The sequence below is a fragment of the Amblyomma americanum genome, chromosome 3, assembly GCF_052857255.1.
Source record: "Amblyomma americanum isolate KBUSLIRL-KWMA chromosome 3, ASM5285725v1, whole genome shotgun sequence".
Taxonomy (NCBI): domain Eukaryota; kingdom Metazoa; phylum Arthropoda; class Arachnida; order Ixodida; family Ixodidae; genus Amblyomma; species Amblyomma americanum.
In genome coordinates this window covers 111,055,908-111,077,702 of record NC_135499.1, presented here as the reverse complement: position 1 = coordinate 111,077,702, position 21,795 = coordinate 111,055,908, and the positions used below count along the sequence as shown (strand labels likewise).

Genomic DNA, 21,795 nt, shown 5'->3' with positions numbered 1-21,795 from the left:
GGCGGATGAGATTAGGAAGTTTACGGGGATACGGTGGCTGCAGCTGGCAAAGGACAGGGTTAATGGTAGGAACATGGGAGAGGCTTTTGCCCTGCAGTGGGTGCAATCATGCTGATGATGATAATGATGAAGATAGATGGCGTGCTCATATACTTTTCTTGCCATTCTTAGCGATATGAAAGCCTCAGTTACCTTCCTTTCAGCTTTACCTCTTGCCTTTGCAACGAACACTGTGTTTTCAAGGGCAGCGCAGCAGCCATGTTTCTTGCATTTACTACAGTGCATTGCCAAGTGGACATACTCCCACACGGTAGGCGAATCTCGGCCTGTGTTGCAATTTGTGTCCCTGCTGAAAACATCCCTTTCAGTGACACCTAATTGGCCAAAATGCCAGAAGCAGATGTGCATCTACTTCCGCCATTTGGGGTAGTCAGGTGTCACCGAATGGAATATTGAAAAAAGACTGCGCAAAACAAACAAAACAGGAGAAAGACAGACGAAACGAGTGCAACTCTGCAACTGTGTATTCACTTGGAAAGCGAGTGAATAGATCAGCAAAAAGGCTAGACCAGGCTTCAACAAGCTGGTATCTGCAACTGTGTATTCACTTGGAAAGCGAGTGAATAGATCAGCAAAAAGGCTAGACCAGGCTTCAACAAGCTGGCTATCCTACTCTGCTCAGTTGCCAAAGTATTACTGAAAAAGGTTAAAAAAAGAAAAGTGTAATAACAGAGTAAAAAACGATGTTGCCAAACAGAAAACTAAACCTGTGATAATTCCTTATATTCATAAGATGGCACACAATCTGAAACATGTTAAGGCAAAGTTTAAAGTTCGTGTAGTTTTTCCATCCCCAAGAAGCTGTTCTCCTTGTGTGGCAAAATGGATTCAAACAAACCGAAAAAAGCAGAATGCCAGAAAAAGCATGCGACGCTGTTTGTGAAATGTGCAGTGGGCGTAGTTTATCAGATCCCGCTGACGTGTGGGAAATCTTACATTGACCAAACGGGCTGATGTATTAATGATAGCCTTGCTGACCATAATCACGCATTAAAGAACGGCACGGGTTCTTTCTTACCACATCACTGTAAAGCCTGCAGGGAAAAAGAAGAAAAAATGCCAGGCGAAGCTGAAATAAACAAAAATCCTAAGCAGGGGCAAAGATACAACAGCCCGTGATCTTATAGAGGGGTTCCACATCAAAAAAGGCAGAAGAGATTATGTAAGCACACCCTCGCTTACAATTGACAGAAAAGAAAATGTCTTTTTAGATGTGCTGAGACACATTTTTTTGTATAGCCATTTGTTACCTTATTGTTTCTGCTTGTGCGCATGTGTAGGTCCCTCTCTGCTCTTGCCTTTTTGTCTATATATTCACTTGCTTCAATAGGTGAATAAACAGTTGCACTTGTTTCGTCTGTCTTCCCCCAGCGTTGTCTGCTTTGCGTGTCTGTTTTCAAAACCATGCACCAACTTAGCCCCCGATGATTATTACCGAATGGGATGTTTTTGAATGAGCCGCAAGTTGGAATAAAGGGCCGTGTTGATGGCCTTGAGGCGCATTGTGTTTGCTTATGTCTTTTTTTGTTAACTCTTTCAGCTCTTAATCGTTTGCTCAACCTTGCGTATACCTTGGCAAGCTTACGAGAGGAGGTCTAAAATGTGTGGCTGTTAATTGATGGAACGAAAGAAAAAGGTTGTACCAAAAGAGTCTATTCATTCAAACATCTCTCAACATATCTGCCATTGATATCAGTGTGTTTCTTGTTGTGACAGATTTATTTTTCATAATATGCTTTGAAATTATTCCTTTGTAGCTTTTGCAATTCACTGTTCCGAGTGGCAGTGGTCTCATTTCTGGAATTAAACAGTGGCCCTAGATGAACCTTCATTCACAAAATGCTGTTGGAATTCAACAAATCAATACGTGGGCCTGAGCTGATAGTGAAAATGGTGCAGTATCCGTGTTCATTTTTGTTCTTTCAAGAATGTCGCCGTTGTCCTTGCACCATCTCCACATTTTTCTCATATTTATAGTCAGTATGTGTATTTGGAAAAGCAACATGAAGCAGTTATGCCTCTAAAACGACATAGGAACGCCACTCTAAGCTTGACAAGACAGAACATTCATGCAGCAAAATGTATTGCCAAAGTCCACAAAAATTTGGGGCTCCTCGTATAAATGGCACCAAAAACATAGGCTTACTCGTTACCTGCCAGCAGCTTTCTTGACGTGAGAAACATAATGCAGGTAGGGCAAGGAACACACTTGCTTCCTCTCTTCATTGCTCTTCAAATTCTGTGTGTGTGTGTAGTTCTCATTTCTCCTCCTTCCTTTCTTGCTTTTTCAGTTTTTTTTACAGGACTATAGCCGCCAAATCTTTGCTTGCGTGTTTTCTTTTTTAAAATGATTCGTTAGACATTAGTATATATGGATCACCCCATACACATCAGTCGCTAAATAATTTACAATCAAATTTTCTCTTGATGCTGTTTTGATTCCAGCAGCTAGGAGATAGTTGTGATATCAAAGGTCGGTGTGCGCCACATGCGGCATAAAATAAACTCCAATATAACTGCTTCTTCTTTGTTTTTATTAACTGCAATGCTATAACCAGCCTGTCTCAAGAGTGAGAATGACTACAAATGAAGAAGCACTGACCTATACTGACCTTTGATGTCATAGCCATTGTCCGGCTGTCTAAACCGAAACAGCATGAGAAAATAAATTGAATTTTAAATCACATAGCAGGCCTTGCTAAATATCCTGTGGTGATCCATGTATTCTAATATCTTATGCTTCACTACAGAGAAGACAAGATGTAACTAAAATTAGGTGTCATTTTCAAAAGTGAGTGACAGTATGACATTTACTGTGGCCTCCCTTTATTCTTGTTTAACCATGTTCACAATACATCAACCTTTTCATGCAGTTCAGATTATAGTAATTGCATGCAGCTTATCTATGTAATAAAGTACACTACTTCTGCAATGTATGAAAGAACTCTGACTGGCACCTACAAAATGTGCCAACTTTCTTCTTCTGTCATGAGCATGTTTGCAATTCGTAACGGTTGGAGAAAGCTTAGCCTAGCAGCACGAGCAGCCATCTCAGCAAAAATTACAAAATTAATGAGCTCACTGACACCATTCCTGGCCTCATCTTTTTTTTTAAATGCATATAATTTCATACATGTAGAATTGCAAGAGAAATTAGCACAGCTCAAAACAGGACTAAGCCCTAGCAAGTTTGTTCAGCGTTACACTATGTGTATTACCCTTTCAAATGTTGAGAACTGGAAGTGATTTCCTCACTAAATTCCCTTCAGATATAGTTTCATGCACCTACATTTCGAGCAATCTATATTGAGTCAACATACACTGAAGCTGGGTGCAACACTAATGAGGTGTATATTTCAGTGTTTGCCGTTCAGAAACTTTGTACGCCACAGCTCTCTGGAATATGAAATTGCGCATATGAAAGATCTGTTTGTAGATGGACCAGCTTATTATTAGTCATTATACAACCTAAAACCTCACTTACACAGCTTTAGATTCGATATCTAAAAGCAACCTTTGTACAACATACAGTTATGAGCAGGTTTTATTGCTCTCTCAGTGCATAGCAATCGTGAACCTCATGTTAACTAAATAATTTAAGGATGAAGTGCACTTTTGAGAGTAATTTTAGAGTGCTCTGAAAAATTTCAGCCCCCAAATGAATGCTGCATAACTACACACAATATAAGCTTCAGTTATGACTCGGCACAAATAAACAAAACTTAAAAGGACATTGAGGATAAATTAAAGTTGACCTGCTACTCGACAGACTATGATATTCTAATGTCAAAGGAACTGCTGTCACCGAAAACTGAGCTTTAATAAGACAGAAAACACCAAAAGGTGAACTACAGGTGTTGTCATCACCAGCTGATTTTGCAAGTAAACTGCGTGCGTGCGTAGGCACCAAATTTTGGGCATATCCAAAAAAAGCCAGCAAATACCAGGAGGTTCTAAAACATTTGCATGATTGAACAAGATGAAAATAGCCCAAGTTGTGGAAAATTTCTAACAAAAAAAAACCATTACCTAGAACATTTACCTGTACCATTCACGGCTTTTAAAGCCAGAAAATACCAGGAGGTTCTAAAACATTCGCATGATTGAACAAGGTGAAAAATCCCAAGTTGTGGAAAATTTCTAATAAAGAAAGCATTACCTAGAATATTTACCTGTACCATTCACGGTACCTTGTTCTTCACAACTTCTTTCTGTTCCGCTCTAAGAAGAAGGCCGACAGGGTAAACTGTTCTGTGGTCGTGGAACGCAGCCATTTGCACATACATTGAATTAAGCTTGCCCAAACGGCACTCTTTTACGCCATGTATTCATGTAGTCTCTTACGCACCCGCCCCCCCCCCCCCCAAAAAAAAAAAAAAAACTGGGACAGCACAGTTGTCCCAGATAAATTACTCACCTTAATTAATCTTATCCCATACCACCCCTACGGCAGACATCGTTGCTTCACCGCCTCACCGGCGTCGATGCAAAGAATGAAAGCGAAGAAAATACCCACCTTGAATTAAGCTTGTCGAAACGGCACTCACATAGTCTGATAGTCGGCGCAAGCGGCAGTCATCGTTGCTGTCATCGAAAAGCACGAACACCCAGAGGCGGCAGGGCGCCGCCATTTGCAATTACCGGCGTCGCGTCTATTTTCCACATTTTGCCATGGGAACACCTGCTCCGCGTGCGCGTTGGCGTAGGCAACCATGGCATGTACAAAGTTGTCATGGCAACAGCTGCTCCGCGCGCGCGTTTGCATGGGCAACATTGGGCTTGTCTGCAGCGGCTAGCAAACGGAAATACGCTTCCCGGCTACCTGCTTCTCAGAGCTCTCAGCAGGCGACCTCACCGTGTTGTCTCCTCCCCTGACTCCCTCGCCATCTCGCCGCGTGGGGCTCTCTGAAAACTTCTGTCCTGCTATATCAGACCGTACCGTGTGCTGCGCCAAGTCACCGCAGACACTTATGAGATCGCTCCGGCCTTCCTCGGTGCCAGGTCCTCTCAGCATGAGCCTGATATTGCGATATGTCTCGCAATCCCATTCACTGCCCTGATGTACACCGGGACGGTGCCTTTTCGACCGGGAGGCCGCGCAACGGATAATCTTCGTAAAGACGACGTGGAGGAAGTGCCCGGTGTGTGCGCGCTATCCGCTCAGTGTTCTCTGTGCCCTGTGCTCCGGCCGTCCGTCTGCCTGCCTAGACTTCGGGCCACGTAGCAATATTGTGCACGTAGATCACTCACCTGGAGGAAGCGGGAGCAGGACATAACGTGTGGACCCTTACAAAAATATCCTATGGCCGGCTATAGACATTGGGCCCAAATAGCTCTAAACCTTTTCTATTTCTCTCTATAGCTGTATATACAGGCTGATATATTTTTCTATAGAGTGCTTAAGACAGTTGTATGGTTCCAAAGCTATAGCTTTAGTGGCATAGATTTTTCAACAGCTAGCAATAAGCACCTCTGTAGGTGCTTATAGTCGTTCATAAAAGGCCATAGACGGACATAGCTTTTTCCATAGACGCCCATAGGACGTTTTTGTATGGGGACTTGTGCTACAACAGACCTTTGTAAACTGCTGAAAAGCAACAGTCTTGACAGAGGTTGTACATAGTTGCAGGCCCAATTCCCAAAGGTGGAGTAAGGTTCTGAAGGTTCAATCGCACATTAGTGTCCACCGAGGCGCATCCTTCCGGCTAAAAAGTAATGAAACCATGGAACCCCGCTGTTTATGAAGAAACATCCGGTGTTCAGAGCTAACCTAGACCAGGACAGGAGGGAAGGGTGGGGGGAAGAGAACGGAGTTTTTAGGAACGGTGTAGTAAGGTTGGTTTTGAGGAAAGGAAATGGCGTAGCAGCTGTCTAGGCAATTTGCCTATTAGCATCCACACAAGAGCAGCCATATGGCTACAGATGATGCTGCATGATTACTCCATTATTTACATACTGTTACTCCCTGTCCCTATCGCTCACCAGAACTGGAGTCATTTCATTTACTGTCATTAATTTGAGAATAAAACAACGCAGCGATGCAACAAGCAGATGTCACTTTACTTGAAAGTTCAAACAAAAACAACAAAGATAGATAGATAGATAGAACTTTTATTCATGTCAATTGCCAGACAACGTAAATCAGGCCTACCAAAGCCTCAAAGGGCTTGAGTGGCAGCGCCTGGCAGACAGCGAACGTTGGCAAAACAAAGGAAAATAGAGACGTTGCAATGAACTTTGCAAAAAAGAAAAAGGTCACCAAACATAGTGAAACAAATATATAACTATTACAACATCAAGAGAGATTACAGTAATTTAAATTATTACAGTAAATAGATGAAATAACTACGGGGCAGGAAGCAGCGCGGAGACATAGCGCAAAGTTTTTTTCAGGGTGTAATTAGTTTTCATGCGGAGTACAGTAGGTGGCAAGCTATTGAAACAGGCAGGTACATAGTAATGGCGTGTGCGCTTTCCGTACCGGGTTGAGGAGCGAGGAATGCAGTAGCGGTATTTTGGTCTTAAAAGAGCATCAAGTATTCTTGAATGTCACTGCACACACACGAAAAAAAGAAAGGGTGCGGCCAGTCAGCCCTGCTGCTGAAGACCTGAAAAAAAAAACATGCAAGCATAGAGTCATGCCACTGATTCAAATTGCCAGCTTGTACGCTGACAACACAGCTTCCCGCGCAGGGAGCATCGCCAACTAAAGCGGTCACAAAACATTAGTGCGAACATACGAATAACATAAGACATGCACACGAACGCTGCACACAACTACGTCGAAAGCCATTCTCGTGATCTGTACATGATCAAATGAGCCCAGGAAAGATGTTACATGTTTCAATACTCGCGGATTTTATTCGTTCACCGCTAAGAAAAATTGGAGGGACACAATATCCGCCTTAAAGGTATGACGCGATAGCGTACCCCTTACCGTCACCTAGGTGGCCCACCAGCCTCCAACCCATTGCTCTCTCGAGACCACCTGCCAGAGCCATGCCCGTGAGTTTTTTCTCTCATGGCGCCGACGCCGACAACGCAAATACCAGATTTTCTGGAGAAAGGGGCCTGATTTTAACTATATCGCGTTAATATTCACGAGCTTTCACCAAGCGCAAGAGGCAGGCCCTCACTTATTCCACGAGAGTGTTTCATATGCTTGTATTATGCGCCCACACAAGCATTGTAGCAGGGCATACTCTAGTGAGCGTAATGCTGGACCTTACAGCAAAATGGATGAAGCTCATACACGTTGCAAGACTCACTGAAATTTACCGTGAATTGAAGGGGTGGAAAAACTTTCCTACATAACCCAGGCCAGGTATTTCGGAAATAAAATCAGAGTAACGCTCAACTGCAAGGGCGTTCAATGTGTTTCCTACGAAGGCAGGAACCGAAGGTAGGAACAATGCGCTTTTTTGAAGACAATTTCAAGTCGACATTTTGGCCTAATTTTTAAGAAAAATAAAAACTCGCGGAAATTTGTTTACAGTATTCTACGCGACTATAAAACCCAATAAAATTTCGTTCCGTGACCATTACGTGATGTTGTTTACGGAATTGTTTAAGTGACTGTCACAACCATGATTTAACTGAGGGCAATAAATGCAAGAATTTTTATACCTTAAGATGTCGTTATACTAGATGTTAACCAGAGAGAACTCAGCCGCGAGCATCAGTCTCAAAATCAATTGTCTAGCTAATAAAAATTTCTTAGTAAAGTCTGGTGGTTGCTGCCAACGGCGAGTTCCTAGCCAAGGGCAAGAGGGGATGCCCTGCAGAGTGACGAATACTTCCAGCTAAACCGCAAGAGCACACGATGTGCCTGGGAAGTACAGTGCAAATGCAATGTCAGCTGGCGAGGCGCTACAATCTCTACGGCGTTCAATTCGAACCATCTGCGCTATTGCGCAGCGAGAAAACTAAGTGGAAACCAGCTACGTGGCCGTCGTTTTGGAGAAGTACGAAGCTAAAGTAATTGCTACCGCGGTAAAATAGCGTAGACTATTCGAAAAGGGCCGCCGCAGGGATTGCAACGCCTGTCCAAAGACGCGTCACCTTACTTCCAGGAATTTTCGAAATTCCGTCGAAACATCGCATAATTATCATATGGCCAGGCTTCTGGTTCATGCGCCGCTAGTTCACAAAGCCACCACCACGGTGCCGCATAAGTTGAGCTCCTCGTCCTCCTTTTCTTACATTCTTCCTCCCTGGTTTGAAAGAGAGACGGTGGTGGTTGTTGCTATGAAGGGGAGGGGGTGGAGGGGGATACTGGCAACACCCGCTAAAGAACTCAAGAGGGTGTTGCCTGAACCCCCTTCCCCACTCCCCCACGCCTTTCGCATCACAGCTTTCGTTCCTTTGACCCCCTCCTCCTCTCCATACCTAAAGACGCTAGCTACTGCCCTCAGTCACCCCTGATGAAGGAGCATAGTCGGCTTCGAAACGCTGGGTTAAATGTAAAGATTTTCGTTGGAGGCTAGCAGTTTATATAAGTATTTAAACCCAACCAAACAGGAAATCTGCCGAAATGTTTAGTTTTCATTCAACAAGCAACCACAGTCTGCGCCCCGCGATTCGCGGAAAAGTAAAAGGAGGAAAAAAAAGAAAGTCAGGCAAAGGCACAGCAGGAGACCCCTCTCCACTGTCCTTTTCTTCCTCCCCCTTACCACCCTACAACCGGCTGCCAGTGTAGCTCCTGAAAAAAAATCTTTTTTTCCTACCTATGCATCTGCTCACATCTTTGGCCCTTCATGTTACCGTCCCCCCCCCCCCCCCCCCCTTCTCTTCATCCGTTTAAATGCTGCGAGCAGTGGGTCTTGTTCTCGTAGCCTTTGTGGGAGAAACACTGCCAAAAAATTGTGTCTGAAAGGTAGGGTGAAATTCAAGCAAGTTTTGGTTGGGGCGATTCCCAATTCTTGCTTATTTGTTTTAAAATCCGCGACAACAGCAATGACTTATCGCTTTAAGCATGCTGCTCGAAGAGGGTGTGTGATTCGTTCCCCAGTGCCGCCGTGTACCCACTGGTTTCCGATGGGCACAAGATTGCTCAAAGCCTGGCGCCTGGATTTTTTTAGTTGAAGTGCTCGGAAAATGGTCTTTCACCTAACCTAGTGTTGAAGAAAACACTGCACTATTAACAAAAGAAAACATTTCTAAGATATGGACACCCAAGATTCTTTACTCGATATATCATCCAAAACCGAAAAGGAAGCAACGCAAACAACTCTATATGCTTACGCTAAGGACACGCCAGTGGCAAAAACGCGCATGCAGTTCGTGCGCAAAAGGTGTCAGTGAAACCTTGGCCAGTATGCTCAGAAAGGAAGGGATGCAAACTACACACAAGACGGCCACCATTATCGGACGCCTCCTCTGCCCCTTCAAAGATAGTCATCCTACAAAAAAGGCCTAAGGCGTGGTATGGAAAATACCCTGTTCCAGTGCTTGCTGTCGTAGGCTGTGGAAGCTAATCAAGGCAAATTTAAAAGTCGCAGGAGGATGTTAATCGTCCCCTGAAAACGGCACCCTCTTCTTACACCCGCGGTCTGTGCAACTCCCCTGGAGCCACACGTCGAAGAATTAGTAGTTTGCCAATCGCTTAAGAGGCAACAACCGACGAAAATACAAAAAGAAAGCTAAAAATGTTGCTGGCCCGGCGATTGCTATCTAATCTCTCAAGTACCGGAACTGCAACCCGCAGAATTAAAGGCAAAGAGAGAGGATACCGAGGAGTACACAGGAGAGCGACAGCAAAAAAAAAAGAAAAAAAAGACGGGGGTTGGTTTGCACCTCATACGCAAAAAAATATATGTTCGCGCCACTCGTCCGAGAGTGCCTATAGGTGCTGTTACACACATACGCAACACGGTAAATTCACTGCATATTCAGGGCCGCACGTACGTAACGCCCTGTCAGCTAATTAATGATGTGACCGCCACATTGCACAAGCAGTCTGGATGGAGCGCCCAGCCGCCCCGCTAGAGAAACGCACTATAAGCATTGAAACCTGGTGTTATCCGACAATAACTTCCGTTCATTCTTCACCAAATTTAAATTATAATCAAGAACATATAGTTCACGTTTTACTCTTGATGGCTCCTCTGGGTAACGGAGTATTTACTTGCATCCCGAACAGATGGCACACTCTTCAGAATAGTTCCCAGCATGCCATTCTATGAAGTGTTCGTTAGCGGTTTACATAATTGCCGAAACTAGCATCGATTACAGCAGTGGCAAAACCCTTATCGACGGCGAACGATCGAATCACGAGATGCACTTTACCAACCTAGAAAAAAATGTTGCGAACTACCACAATACTAATTGTTACATTGGACAAATCACCTACTGCCATAAAACGCAGCATCAGGTTTGTCGCCTCTCACTTACGACATTCACTTCAACGCATCCGTGCTGCTCTTTCACCACATCGACAAAACTTTCGAAGAGCTATCTGCTATTGAGCCTAATAATATATTTGTTAAAATGTAGTCATTAATTCACTATTTTAATATTTTCAACGCACAATGCAAGACCCATATACAAGTAGCGGTGAGTGAGCTCTAAGTATTAGCGTCTGGGAATTACGCATTTCACTGCTTGAACAAAGTACCTTGAAGTTTCATTGCTTTGCACTGTTAATGCGCACGCAATTCCACTATCACCTATGCCCGTGTGGTCACTGTACGCGCTTAATAAAAAATGTACCTGTCAAGCAAAAGATTCTCCTTATAATTTTCTCTGTATACCTCATAGAAGGCACGCGCTTTCTTGTAGCATTTTATGTAGCAGCCCGTGGTTATAGCCTCACTCCGATGGGGGCACTTTTGAAAGTGCGCATGCGTACAGCACGGCTCAACCTCCCAAAGCAAACTACCAAAGCAGGGACACTGCAGCGGTGACGTGCGCCTTGCCAACACACCAAGAGAGGGCGCCACACGTTTCTTGCCAATGCTAAGGTTGCATGACAAATAGAGAAACAGCGTAGGAAATTTTTTGCTTCATTCAAATGTAAAATACTTTATACTTATTTCAAGGTAGGACATTACGCTTCCTGAAGCTCCAAAGAGCTGGTCGATATATTGTAAATTAGAACTGTGGTGAACGATAAAGTGAAGTGGGGTACTTTTCAGGACTTCGTCAGACTCCATGCTATCGTAGCTTATTGCGCATGGTAAACGCAGCATGTAAGCTATAATGATGAAACTCTACTAAAAGAAACTTTAAGAAGCATTTAACATCTTGGCGAGACAGCTATTCTCCAACTTTTATGCGCGACGAGGTATTATTTTTATTTTTTCATCGCCATTGAGTTACGCGCCGCCGGCTGTCGCGAAATGGCGCGACCGGTTTTTTGAGGCGCATGGGCCAGAATGCTAGGGATATGGAGGAGCTTTGATGGCATTAACTTTGGGCAACCAGCCTGTCCATGCCTTAGGTTCCGCGTTTTTTTTTTGCCAGAGACAAGTTCCTTAGCGGCACTGTATAGCGCAGTTTTTTGTCAATGAGCCCTCATGGCGAGACGTTTGCTCTTATGCACATAGCCTACATTGCTCCTATAACTGACCCGCCGTGGTGGCACAGTGGCTATGGGAAGACCGCCGTGTGCCATGCGATCGCAGTGCACGCTATGGAACCAGCAGGTGTTCAAGCCCAATGCGGAGCCCTTCACAACAATACCCCATATCCCATGAGCCGCTTTGGTACGCTACACACCCACCATGCCATACTTTAGTATGGTACAATGACGTCATGACAGCTCAGTGTACTGAACATCGCTCACCCAGCAGTGTTGGTCCTCACACGAAGTACATGGCGGTCTTGAGGGACTCGAGCACCTTGACAGCCTCCACATACTGACTGGTTGAGACGGAGTCGGCGCTGCCCCCAGACGAGTCGCTGCTCGAGCTTGACACGTCCACCTTGCTCATCACGTGGTTCTTGGCCCGGTACGCGGCCAGATGAGCATAGTAAACGGGCGCCGGGATGCTAACGCTGCGCGCGCAGCGGGCGTATGTGTGGCAGAGGTAGTAGCTCAGATTCTGCACGTCGTCCGCCGTAAAGCTCGAGTCGTCCCACAAAATGTAGTAGTGCGACGGCCTGCTCGTGCCCTGCACCACAGACACAACGGGGCTGGTTCAACCCACGGAATCGCAGCATGATCTCCTGGTTGTAGACGACAGACCTCGCGTCACATCCCCGCCAACACTTAGGCAGTCTTAACTTATTAATCAAGAGGAAGAGATGGGCTTGGGCTGGGTATGTAATGCGAATTGGAAGACAACCGCTGGTCCTTAAGGGCTACGGAGTTGATTCCAAGAAAAGGGAGGCGTAGCAAGGGGCGGCAGAAAGCTAGGTGGGCGGATGAGATTGGCAAGTTTGCCAGGATACGGTGGCCGCAGCTGTCAAAGGACAGGGTAACTGTAGAGACATAGGAGAGGCCTTTTCCCTGCACTGGGCATAGTTAGGCTGATAATATTCATGATGATGATGAATTTGGGTGCCTTAAAATTTTGTTACTATCATGTGGTCCCCGTTTTGGAACACATCCTGGTCCCGGCTGTAGCGGACGAATTTCGTCGATGGAGGCGAAATTCGAGAAGCTCGTGTACTGCGCAATCTCAGTGCACGTCAAAGAGCCCAAGTGGTCGAAATTTTCGGAGCCCTTCACTACGGCGTCTCTCATATTCTGAGTTGCTTTGGGACGTTAAACCTCCATAAACCAAACAGATCCCATTTTGCGGGAACCCTTTACTGGCTGTTGCACAATGAAATATCAAAGTAGGCCATGCGCTGTTGCTATTCGATCCCACACCTAACATTCATCCTGTGCTTTATAATGTGTTAGAAGCGCCCAAACTCCCTGTCACTGCCTCTATAGTGGCCTTCTTAATGTTGCACTGAAAGGTTCGGAGCACGTTCAGTTCGCTTCTGCGTCATTAGGGAGTTTCTGCGACCAAAGTACCGACTACTGGGCCCCAGACGGCATTCCATTACTGTGCACCTGAATGCCGAAATGGCTGCAGAGGTAGAAGTCGAAGTCGAGCGGCTGCGTGACCACAGAGTCTACGGTGGTGCCGGGCGGCACGTTGCGGCACTTGCCAACCCCGTCCCGGTCATTGGCGGGCATGAAACGCGTGTGGTGACGCTTCTGGACCACGATGAATGTCAGCGCCGGCTCGTACGTCTCGTTCGGTGAAAGCTCCTGGCACGCCAGTCGGATGGCGCTCACCTGGAAACAAGATCACGGCCAAGTTGTAGCCCTGAACTGGTCGCCTAATGGATTAAACACTGCTTCTGGAGCTTGACACAAGGGATGGGCCGGACAACACCATTTCGTGCGCAGTCAAACAGCTACGAATCGTCGTCTTTCGAACAAAGTTAGGAGAAGGTTATTGCGCTGTGAGTAAATTCGTATCGTATATGGAAAACTGGTAGAATCCACAGTAACTTGGAAGCTTCTCTGATCGGGCATGCAGGTAATTCATGACAGCTAAAAATGCAACAGTGCAAGACGGGTACGATGAACACCAGCGCTGTGATGTCCAGCGCTGTGGTGTGGTGCATTTTTATCTACATTGAGACCCGCCAGTTACCGCGGTCGATGATGTTCGATGTAGAATCCGCGAGACAATATGATGCTGCCCCTTTCAACCATAACCAACCCACAAAAAGATGCGGGGATAAATCATTTCGCATTCGAAACTTACCTCGCGGTTGCGGACCTCCATGAACTGCCCCTCGCTCACTCCGTCCCGGTAGAAGATAATGCGCTCCGGCTTGTGCCTGGTAGCATGATAAAATGCCTTCAGCGTGTCTTTCATCATGTTCTTGAGGTCCTTGATGATCTCCAGGCGCGAAGTGGCAGCGGAGTCTGCCACCTGGACGCGAACGGAGGCGTGGAACTTGTACGGAATAGAGTCCAAGCTACCAACGCACGCCGCGATGGACGGCCTCAGCTTGTCCCCAGGCGCCGGGTGAGTCACGTCCGCTCCGATGATGATAACCGGCTTCTGGAAGATTTTCGGCTTCTCCTTGGGCAGCAGGCTGTTGTTGATGCCGCCCAGCTTGGCGTTGATCTTCTGGCAGAGGTTGGTGAGGAGCGCGGCGTTGCACTTCTTGATCACGTTGTTGTCCATTACGCACTGCGTGCGCAGCCCGATCTCGGTCTCGGCTACCTGCTTGATATCGGCGTAGCTCGTGTTCTTGGCGAGCACGATGATGACCATCTCGAGGTTGGCGGTCTTGCGCTGCTCCTCGAGCAGGATGTTCCGCACGGGCTTGCGGTTCGCATCAGTCGTGGTGACGTCCAGCGGCTTCTCGATGCTCATGCCCAGTTCTTGGCCGACCCGGATGAGCATCTTGACGAAGTTGTCGAGGCTGTCTCGCTGCGCGAACTGGCTCAGGTTGAGCAGCGTCCAGCGGGTCAGTGTGGCCGACTTGTAGAAGTGACGGCCCCGCAGTTCCCAGGTGCCCTCGCGGGGCTTGACGATGTAGTTGTTCTCGAAGACCAGCGACGGCGGATCGAGCACCCTGCCCTTGAGCTGCGTCGGCTCGGTGCTTATTTTGATGCCGAACTCGCGCAGGCACTGGTCGCTGCTGCTGACCAGATCCCGCACCGACTGGCGGATCTCGTTGAAGCGCTTGGCCGGTGGCTGGGCCGTACGCTTGATCATCTCGGATGTCTGGTTCTCGTCCAGTTTCTTCTTGCAGTGCTGCCCTTCGACGATCACGCAGACCTCCAGCGGGAGGTAGGCCGGGTGGTTTGCGCTGCCGGTCTCGATGCAGGGCAGGTTCGGGTACTTGAGATGGTCGTAACGGTTTTGGAAGTAGTCGGCCACCGAGCAACGGGTGCCGTCTTCCATTTTGAAGTAGATCTTCTTGGCTGGTTCCTTGGTGACGCGAACCACCTTGTACTTGCGAGGGTATGGAAGGTGGGTGACCTTGACGCGCAAACCCTTGAGCTCCTTGTTGAGACGAACGTTCTGGAAGTCGCGCAGGTTCTTGAAGTCTCCGGCCGACATCTCGCGCCGGCAATCGCTGAACAGTTTGCACATGAAGTCGGTCACGGGTAGATGCTCGTAGAAGGCGGTGGCCGAAATGTCGACGTTGAGCATGGGCTTCCACTGAGCGGGCCGAACGCTAGTGTAGTAGCCGAACCAGACTTCGCGGCCACCTCCAAGGGTGTTGTATTCGCCTGGGGCCGGCGGCTTGAAGAAGGACCACCCGACGGGCATGAGGTTGATCGACGGTCCGTGCCGCAGCACGATGTCCACGGCTTGGAGGACCTCCTGGGGAACGTGGCTGACGCGTCTGTCGAAGACCGCGTGTAGCGCGTCCAGATTCACGGTGGCCGCGTACTGGATCTTCACGATGAACTTCTGAATCTGCTTGTCCTCCTCGAAGTCGACCGTGAAGATGCGCTCGCGGAAATTGAGCCCACGGCGCGTGTACAAGTTCTTGCGTCCGTCGAAGGCGGGCATGCAGCCACTCAGGTCGACCCGGTACTTCTTGACGAGCAACTCGATGACCAGGCGGTTGATCTTGGTGCTGATGCAGCGGAACTTGCGCTTCTCGGGCACTTTGTTGGTCTCCTTGCGCGACTCTGAGCAGATCTCCACGTCGTAGTGAAAAACGTTACCGGAAGGGATCTCAACGCTGAAGTGGTTGGCGGTCAACGGGATCGGCCGGCCCAGTTTGCCTTGAGCAGGCCGGCGCGGGAAGTGAGACGGCAAGGTCCGCTCGATTTCCTGCAGAGGGCGCCGGGGCAGTCAGCGGCTAAGGTTTAAATTCCCACAGCGCACAATTCGTGTCCAACATTCTTGAACAAAATTTGAAAATTTTAAATACTCTTATGGAAATATTGAAGGTAATGGTCATAGTCTGATTTTTGTTTTTACTAGCTGGCATCAAGCTGTTCAGACTGCCATAGAAAAACAATGGGGAACGCTTTTGACGGTAGCAATAACATAAATGAAAACACGCAAGCCTGCCGACCGCAGATCTGCAGATCTTTGTCCAGAATTGTCGGTTAGGCGGTTGAATTACGCACGAATTCCGCGCGTAAACTACGCCTGACCTCTGCGTTAGCTGTCTAAAAGTAAACTCCTCCATACATCGGTTAATCGATAAAAGTCAAAAGTCATCTCCTCCACACTGACGATCTGAGTTGCGCGTCACGCTGTTGATATGGAGTGCTCAAAATGATCTCGGTAAAGTAAGGAGAGCGAATGGAGAGCATTGGTCAGATTTTCACGTCTCTACGCTGCGGATGAGAACTCGCGATTTTGTTTCGGTGATACTTTTTCGCCTGTGGACTACTAGCACGGAACCCACTCCAGTGAGCTCTTAATCGATAGCAGTACGCCTTCTTACCTTTAACTAGTAAAATGCCGCGAATTACGAGAGAAATGCGAAAAATTCATATTTCAGAGATTCCTGCGGGGAAAAGTGACAGCTGTAGGCAACCTCAAGTTTGCAGCGTCACTCAAAGCACTCTAACACACGCCAGCGAGAGGACCAAGCATTCTTTGAAGGAGTGAAGGCGCCAAATTTTTGGCCCTGTGCCTTTGATCTGCACACAAAAACTGCAATATGAACTCTGCTTTGTCGTTTTAATTAACTGAAACTTACACTGAACTGTTGCAGAAGTCAAGATTTCAGCAAATGAACAAAGAGCTATATATAAGTTTTTGTATGCTTCACAAGACCTGGTGCTCACTTGTGCCATCGCAACAGTCTTTCGACTGCTGAAAGCGAAACTGAAACTGCATGGAAGAATATATGAAGTTTTAAATTAGGCGCTGGGCGTAGGCGAATTTCACGTGGTGATTCATTTTAACTAATTATGTGCGTGTCTGTGTGTTTCACTTAATGGCGCATAAGCAGCTGAGGCTATCATGGACATGGTTGGTAAGATCTCACTGGTGCGCTGGCGGACAACTACTTCTTTTAGAAACCAATTTCCCTGTCACATTCCCTTCTTTTAGGAATCTAACTAACCACTCGTGTCAGGTCTCCTACTGTATTCTCTCCTAAGATCAAGCAAAGGTGGTAAGGGACGCGTTTGTGGCGAAAATTCGAGTTTCCTGCATGAAAAAATGCGGACGCCACATTCACAAAGAGGGTTTTCTTGTTTCATAATGTTCGCAATCATTCGCAAGCAAAAATACACAATAAAAATTTCGGCGAGCACATTAAGCGAGCTCGTAGTGCTTTTACACAACCACATTCCAGTTTCCGTACTTCGTTGAAGCCATCAAGTGACGTTCGTCAAGTAGCTGCATAGGCAACGCCGAGTGCCGAGCAAGGAATCCAAACACGTGTATAATCATTCTCAATGTGGTATCTGAATCACCTCAAGGAGCTGAAAATAAAGCGAACCTCGGAAGAAAAAATTGAAAATTGGTTTTTTGATGAAAGGTAATGGCGCAGTAATTGTCTCTCATACGTCCCGAAAATATGGGTTTCCCAAAAGGTACCTTCACATGAAAGAAGGCGGGACTGCGCTTGTCCCCTCTTTATTCACGTGAATGAAGCTTTTGCGCAACCCATCTTTACGCTACGATGAGCCACATTGCTGAATCGCATGTGCCGGGGGACACCGGAACTGCGCCGTAAAAGAAGGGAGGAAGGTGGGAGTGAAAAACAGAAAGAGGTGCCGTAGTGGAGGTCTCTGAAATAATTTCCGCCATTAACTTCTGAAGCACGCCGCTCACCTCCAATACTGTCTATACTCTCGACATCAGGCCCTCCCAATGGTGGGACGCCGTCACGTACTTTCACGCCATTTCTTCCTTTCTCTTCCCTTGCGTGTGCCAAAAAACGCGAGCGGCGCATGCAAGCACCGATGTCATACGTAGCGCGATCATTCCGGGGAGTGCTCAGGTTTAGCATCGCGTAGAAGGAGCCAAAGTCGACAAGCGAAGAGGAGCAGCAAAGCAGAAGAGAGGGATGTAGTCGAGGGTTTGACGGCATACCGTCTGGTCAGGAATCATGGTGATGCAGATTGCTGGTCACTGGCGAAAGTCAAAAGATCAAAAGACGTTTCGGGAGCACTACGGCTCCCTTGTTCACTATGAAACAATCGGCGCACGGATCCGTTCTTTTGTAGCACCCAGTAGCGTTCTTAATGATTTAGCATAGATAGGACGCAGAGTTCCGTCGTTCCTGTTTAATGTGTTAGACGATGTCTATATGATAAGGGACTCAAGATTCTGCCGTGCTGACGTGTTCTTTTCTGTTGTCAATATCTTTACTTGATCCCAGCTAATCTCGTGGCCGGATTCTTGCACATGCTCTGCGATGGCGTTAGATGCTACTTTCCGGTTTCGGACGTCGTTCTGGTGCTCTCTCAGGCGTCTCCTGAAGTCCTTTGTTTCACCGATATATATTGATGAGCAATCGGCGCAGTCAATCTCATACACGTACAACACCTGGAAATCTTTCACGAGGGAGCTTGTCCTTCACATTCACCAGTTCTGTTCGCACCTTGCCAGCGGGGACGTGCGCGATGTTGACGCCATGCTTGCGGAAAATACGAGCAAGCGCTTCGCTCACGCTACATATGGGACAGCAGCTCGTTTTTCTTTTGGTTTTTTGCTATCGCGTTCTTCGGAGGTAGACACAGACGCGAGAGCACAGAAAAACCAAAAGAAAAACGAGCTGCTGTCCCATACGTAGCGGGAATTAGCGAAGCGCTTGCTCGTATTTTCCGCAAGCATGGCGTCAACATCGCGCACGTCCCCGCTGGCAAGGTGCGAATAGAACTGGTGAATGGGAAGGACAAGCTCCCTCGTGAAAGATTTCCAGGTGTTGTGTATGAGATTGACTGCGCCGATTGCTCATCAATATATATCCGTGAAACAAAGGACTTCAGGAGACGCCTGAGAGAGCACCAGAACGACGTCCTAAACAAGAAAGCAGCATCTAACGCCATCGCCGAGCACGTGCAAGAATCCGGCCACGAGCTTAACTGGGATCAAGTAAAGATATTGACAACAGAAAAGAACACATCAGCACGGCAGAATCTTGAGTCCCTTAACATACAGACATCGTCTAACACATTAAACAGGAACGACGTAACTCTACATCCTATCTATGCTAAATCCTTAAAAACGCTACTGGGTGCTACAAAAGAACGTATCCGTGCGCCGATTGCTTCATAGTGAACAAGGGAGCCGTAGTGCTCCCGAAACGTCTTTTCATCTTTTGACTTTGGCCAGTGACCAGCAATCTGCATCAGAAGAGAGGGGATTGTGCGCTACCTTTGTCCGCTGAGGGGCGTTAGTAGAGTTAGCATCACGTGACATTTCTGAAGCCTAGTCATAAAACGTATAATGGAAAACCTCATGGGAAATGCACCCACGTGAAAAGGCAGCGGTAGCTGCTAACAAAATTTCACTTTCGCTTGCTGCGCAGCGTAACGCCTGCGCTTGAAATTTTTTTGAGGCGCGCCTTCGGCGCAATCTATGCAACCTGGGATGGAATCTATGGAAACTCGATGCAGTACGGTGCATGCACGGTCACTGAAAACACCGCTCAACAAGCCATGGTTTGCAGTCTGGTAACTATCTAGAGCCGCAAACGTGCCCAGACAGGCGCGCTGTTGACGAGAATGTGGCGCCATCTGGCGAACTCAGGGCGAACTGCGCATGCGCGGTAGCGGTACGCGGTCTGGCAAACTATCTGCTGGCATGCTACGACGGCATTGCCGCCCACACCCATCCACAGGGTTCAGACACGTCCGTGGGGGCACGCAGCAGCAGCCGCCGCTCACCTGAAAGCTGAGCTCGTCATTCTGCGACTTGGTGTTGCCGGCACCATTGCGGGCCTGCACGGGCGCGGCCGTCGGCGAAGTCGAGGTGGTGGGCACGCCTTCGGTGGGCGCCACAGTGTGAGCCCCGTTGCCGTTGGTTCCCTCTGCGCGGGTGATGACGGCTGTTCCGACGGCAGTGCTGGAGAGAATCTGGGGTGGGGCCGCTCTGACCACTCGCTGCTGCAGGGCTTGCGCGAACGAAAGCGCCGATGGGGCGCCCGGCGAGCGTCCAGTAGGCCGCCCTAGACCGAAGGGAAGAAGTTAGCATCAACGATATCGACAAGGCTTACCGATGCGTGACCAGTTTTGCCAACATGGCATGACCGAACAGCTCCGAGCACTAACAGGCGACCCACTATTGCGCACCTGCAAGAATGGGCTATGTATATGTTACGTCGCTGAAGCCATGATAATCCCGCCTTCTGTAGAGCACCCGCCTTGGATTTGGAGGTGGTGGGTTCGACTCCCGCTGTAGGATGATTACCTAGCCGTTTCTCAAAATAAGTAGAAGCTATGCCCCGGCAGGGTGCTCGGATTGCTAGGTTGCATGGCTTGACAAAGGAGCCTACGCCCTCAAATCCTGTCACTGTGGGCTTGAAGAGACACATCGGAAATACACTAGATCTTGCATTCGGTCAAAGCGCACTTTGGCTTCAGATGAATTATATTCTGAAAACCAAATTAAAATCGGAGAAAGGCGAGAGAAGGTTGTTGAAAATGATTGAGATCATCCATGAGGTAAGCCTATCGAACGAATTATGGCTTTGAGAGCAAGGTAGCAGGGTCCTGATCGGAAGTATCGGGCGACACGCCCCGCAGTGGTTAATGTATGGCAAGGAGGCAAGACTAGTCGACACAGCCATTGTGAACCAACCCACTCGGGGATTCGCGACGCTCTGTATCCAAAAACCAATATGCGTCAATTAACACCATCCGACGCGTCGGAATAACTGCTACGTCGGCTACACTCGAGCGCAAATAACAGGACTTGCTACTCCCTTTACACCCATTGTAGCGGGCTCGCACAGGAGCAGCGGCAAAGACGCGAATTTAAACGAAAAAGTGCACGGCAAAGCTCGTCGCTTCACCGCGACCAAACAAGGATCGCGCGCCTCTAGGCAAGATGTAATCACGTACGCGTCGCGTGACAGGCCAGTAGCACAAACCTAGGGGTTAGGCCTAGTGCGTTCCCGCAAGCCGACCTAGAATTAGTGGCGAAAGAAAAAACGCCATCTGCAATTTTCATTTCCGCTGAAGAAATCTCGCGGAAGAACATCGGCATCGCGAAAACCGAAGACCTAATCAGCTTCGGTCTAAAGCGAATCGCCACTCAAGCTAAAAGCGGCATCGCGCGCGGGACATCATGACTTCGCCACGCCCAGAGCCCGCCGCGCCGTACCAAACGGACCGGGCGGCGTGGTGACAGTCTGCGGTCGTGGCGTCATCCTAAGCCACCCAGTCAGAGCGGTGGCCCTACAGCCAGCGATTCGGATGGCTGACCCGTGACCTCCGCGGTAGGCCCCGGCGGGGCGCTGTGCTCTACCACGGAGGGCACGGCGAGCCATGGAAAGCGCCTCCGCGATAGGCTCCGCCGGAGCGCTGCGCTCTATCACAGGCAATGGCGGGCCAAGGAAAGCGCTCACCTGTTCCGCAGCTTCGTCGTTGCGACCGCGGGGTGGACTCCATTGGCCTCAAGGAGCGTTTGAGGGAGGCCCGGTTTGCGACGTGAAGGCGGACTCCTGGACAGCTGGCCGGGGGGGGGGGGGGGGGGGGAACAGGGCACTCGAGCAGCGATGTCGCAGCGACCGGCCGGCCGATGAAGCAGCTCTTTCGGGCCCGAGCTCGGCGGAACGTGCCTCGCGTCTAACCTCCGGCCCGGATAGGCGCGGCCGCAGGGCCGGGCCAATGGAGGAGCG

At 48.3% G+C, this 21,795-nt stretch overlaps 1 protein-coding gene across 1 annotated transcript; it reads right to left on the bottom strand.

Annotated features, from left to right (window-relative positions):
* Positions 1 to 6,465: 6,465 nt before the first annotated feature.
* Positions 6,466 to 21,620, bottom strand: LOC144123234 (protein argonaute-4-like). Its single transcript, XM_077656101.1, has 6 exons — positions 21,523 to 21,620; positions 19,841 to 20,121; positions 13,773 to 15,812; positions 13,067 to 13,294; positions 11,846 to 12,173; positions 6,466 to 6,668 (listed from the first exon to the last, which is right to left on the bottom strand). Exons 1-5 carry the CDS (start codon positions 21,563 to 21,565, stop codon positions 11,862 to 11,864), a joined length of 2,904 nt encoding a protein of 967 aa, XP_077512227.1. The 5' UTR covers positions 21,566 to 21,620; the 3' UTR covers positions 6,466 to 6,668; positions 11,846 to 11,861.
* Between the last annotated feature and the right edge of the window lie 175 nt (positions 21,621 to 21,795).

Excerpts from the sequence above, each read along its gene's own strand:
- LOC144123234 (XM_077656101.1), bottom strand. The coding sequence starts at position 21,565 with ATGGAGTCCACCCCGCGGTCGCAACGACGAAGCTGCGGAACAG. Across the intron at positions 20,122-21,522 it reads ACGACGAAGCTGCGGAACAG|GGCGGCCTACTGGACGCTCG; the intron begins GTGAGCGCTTTC and ends CCTTCGGTCTAG. Across the intron at positions 15,813-19,840 it reads ATGACGAGCTCAGCTTTCAG|GAAATCGAGCGGACCTTGCC; the intron begins GTGAGCGGCGGC and ends CGCCCTCTGCAG.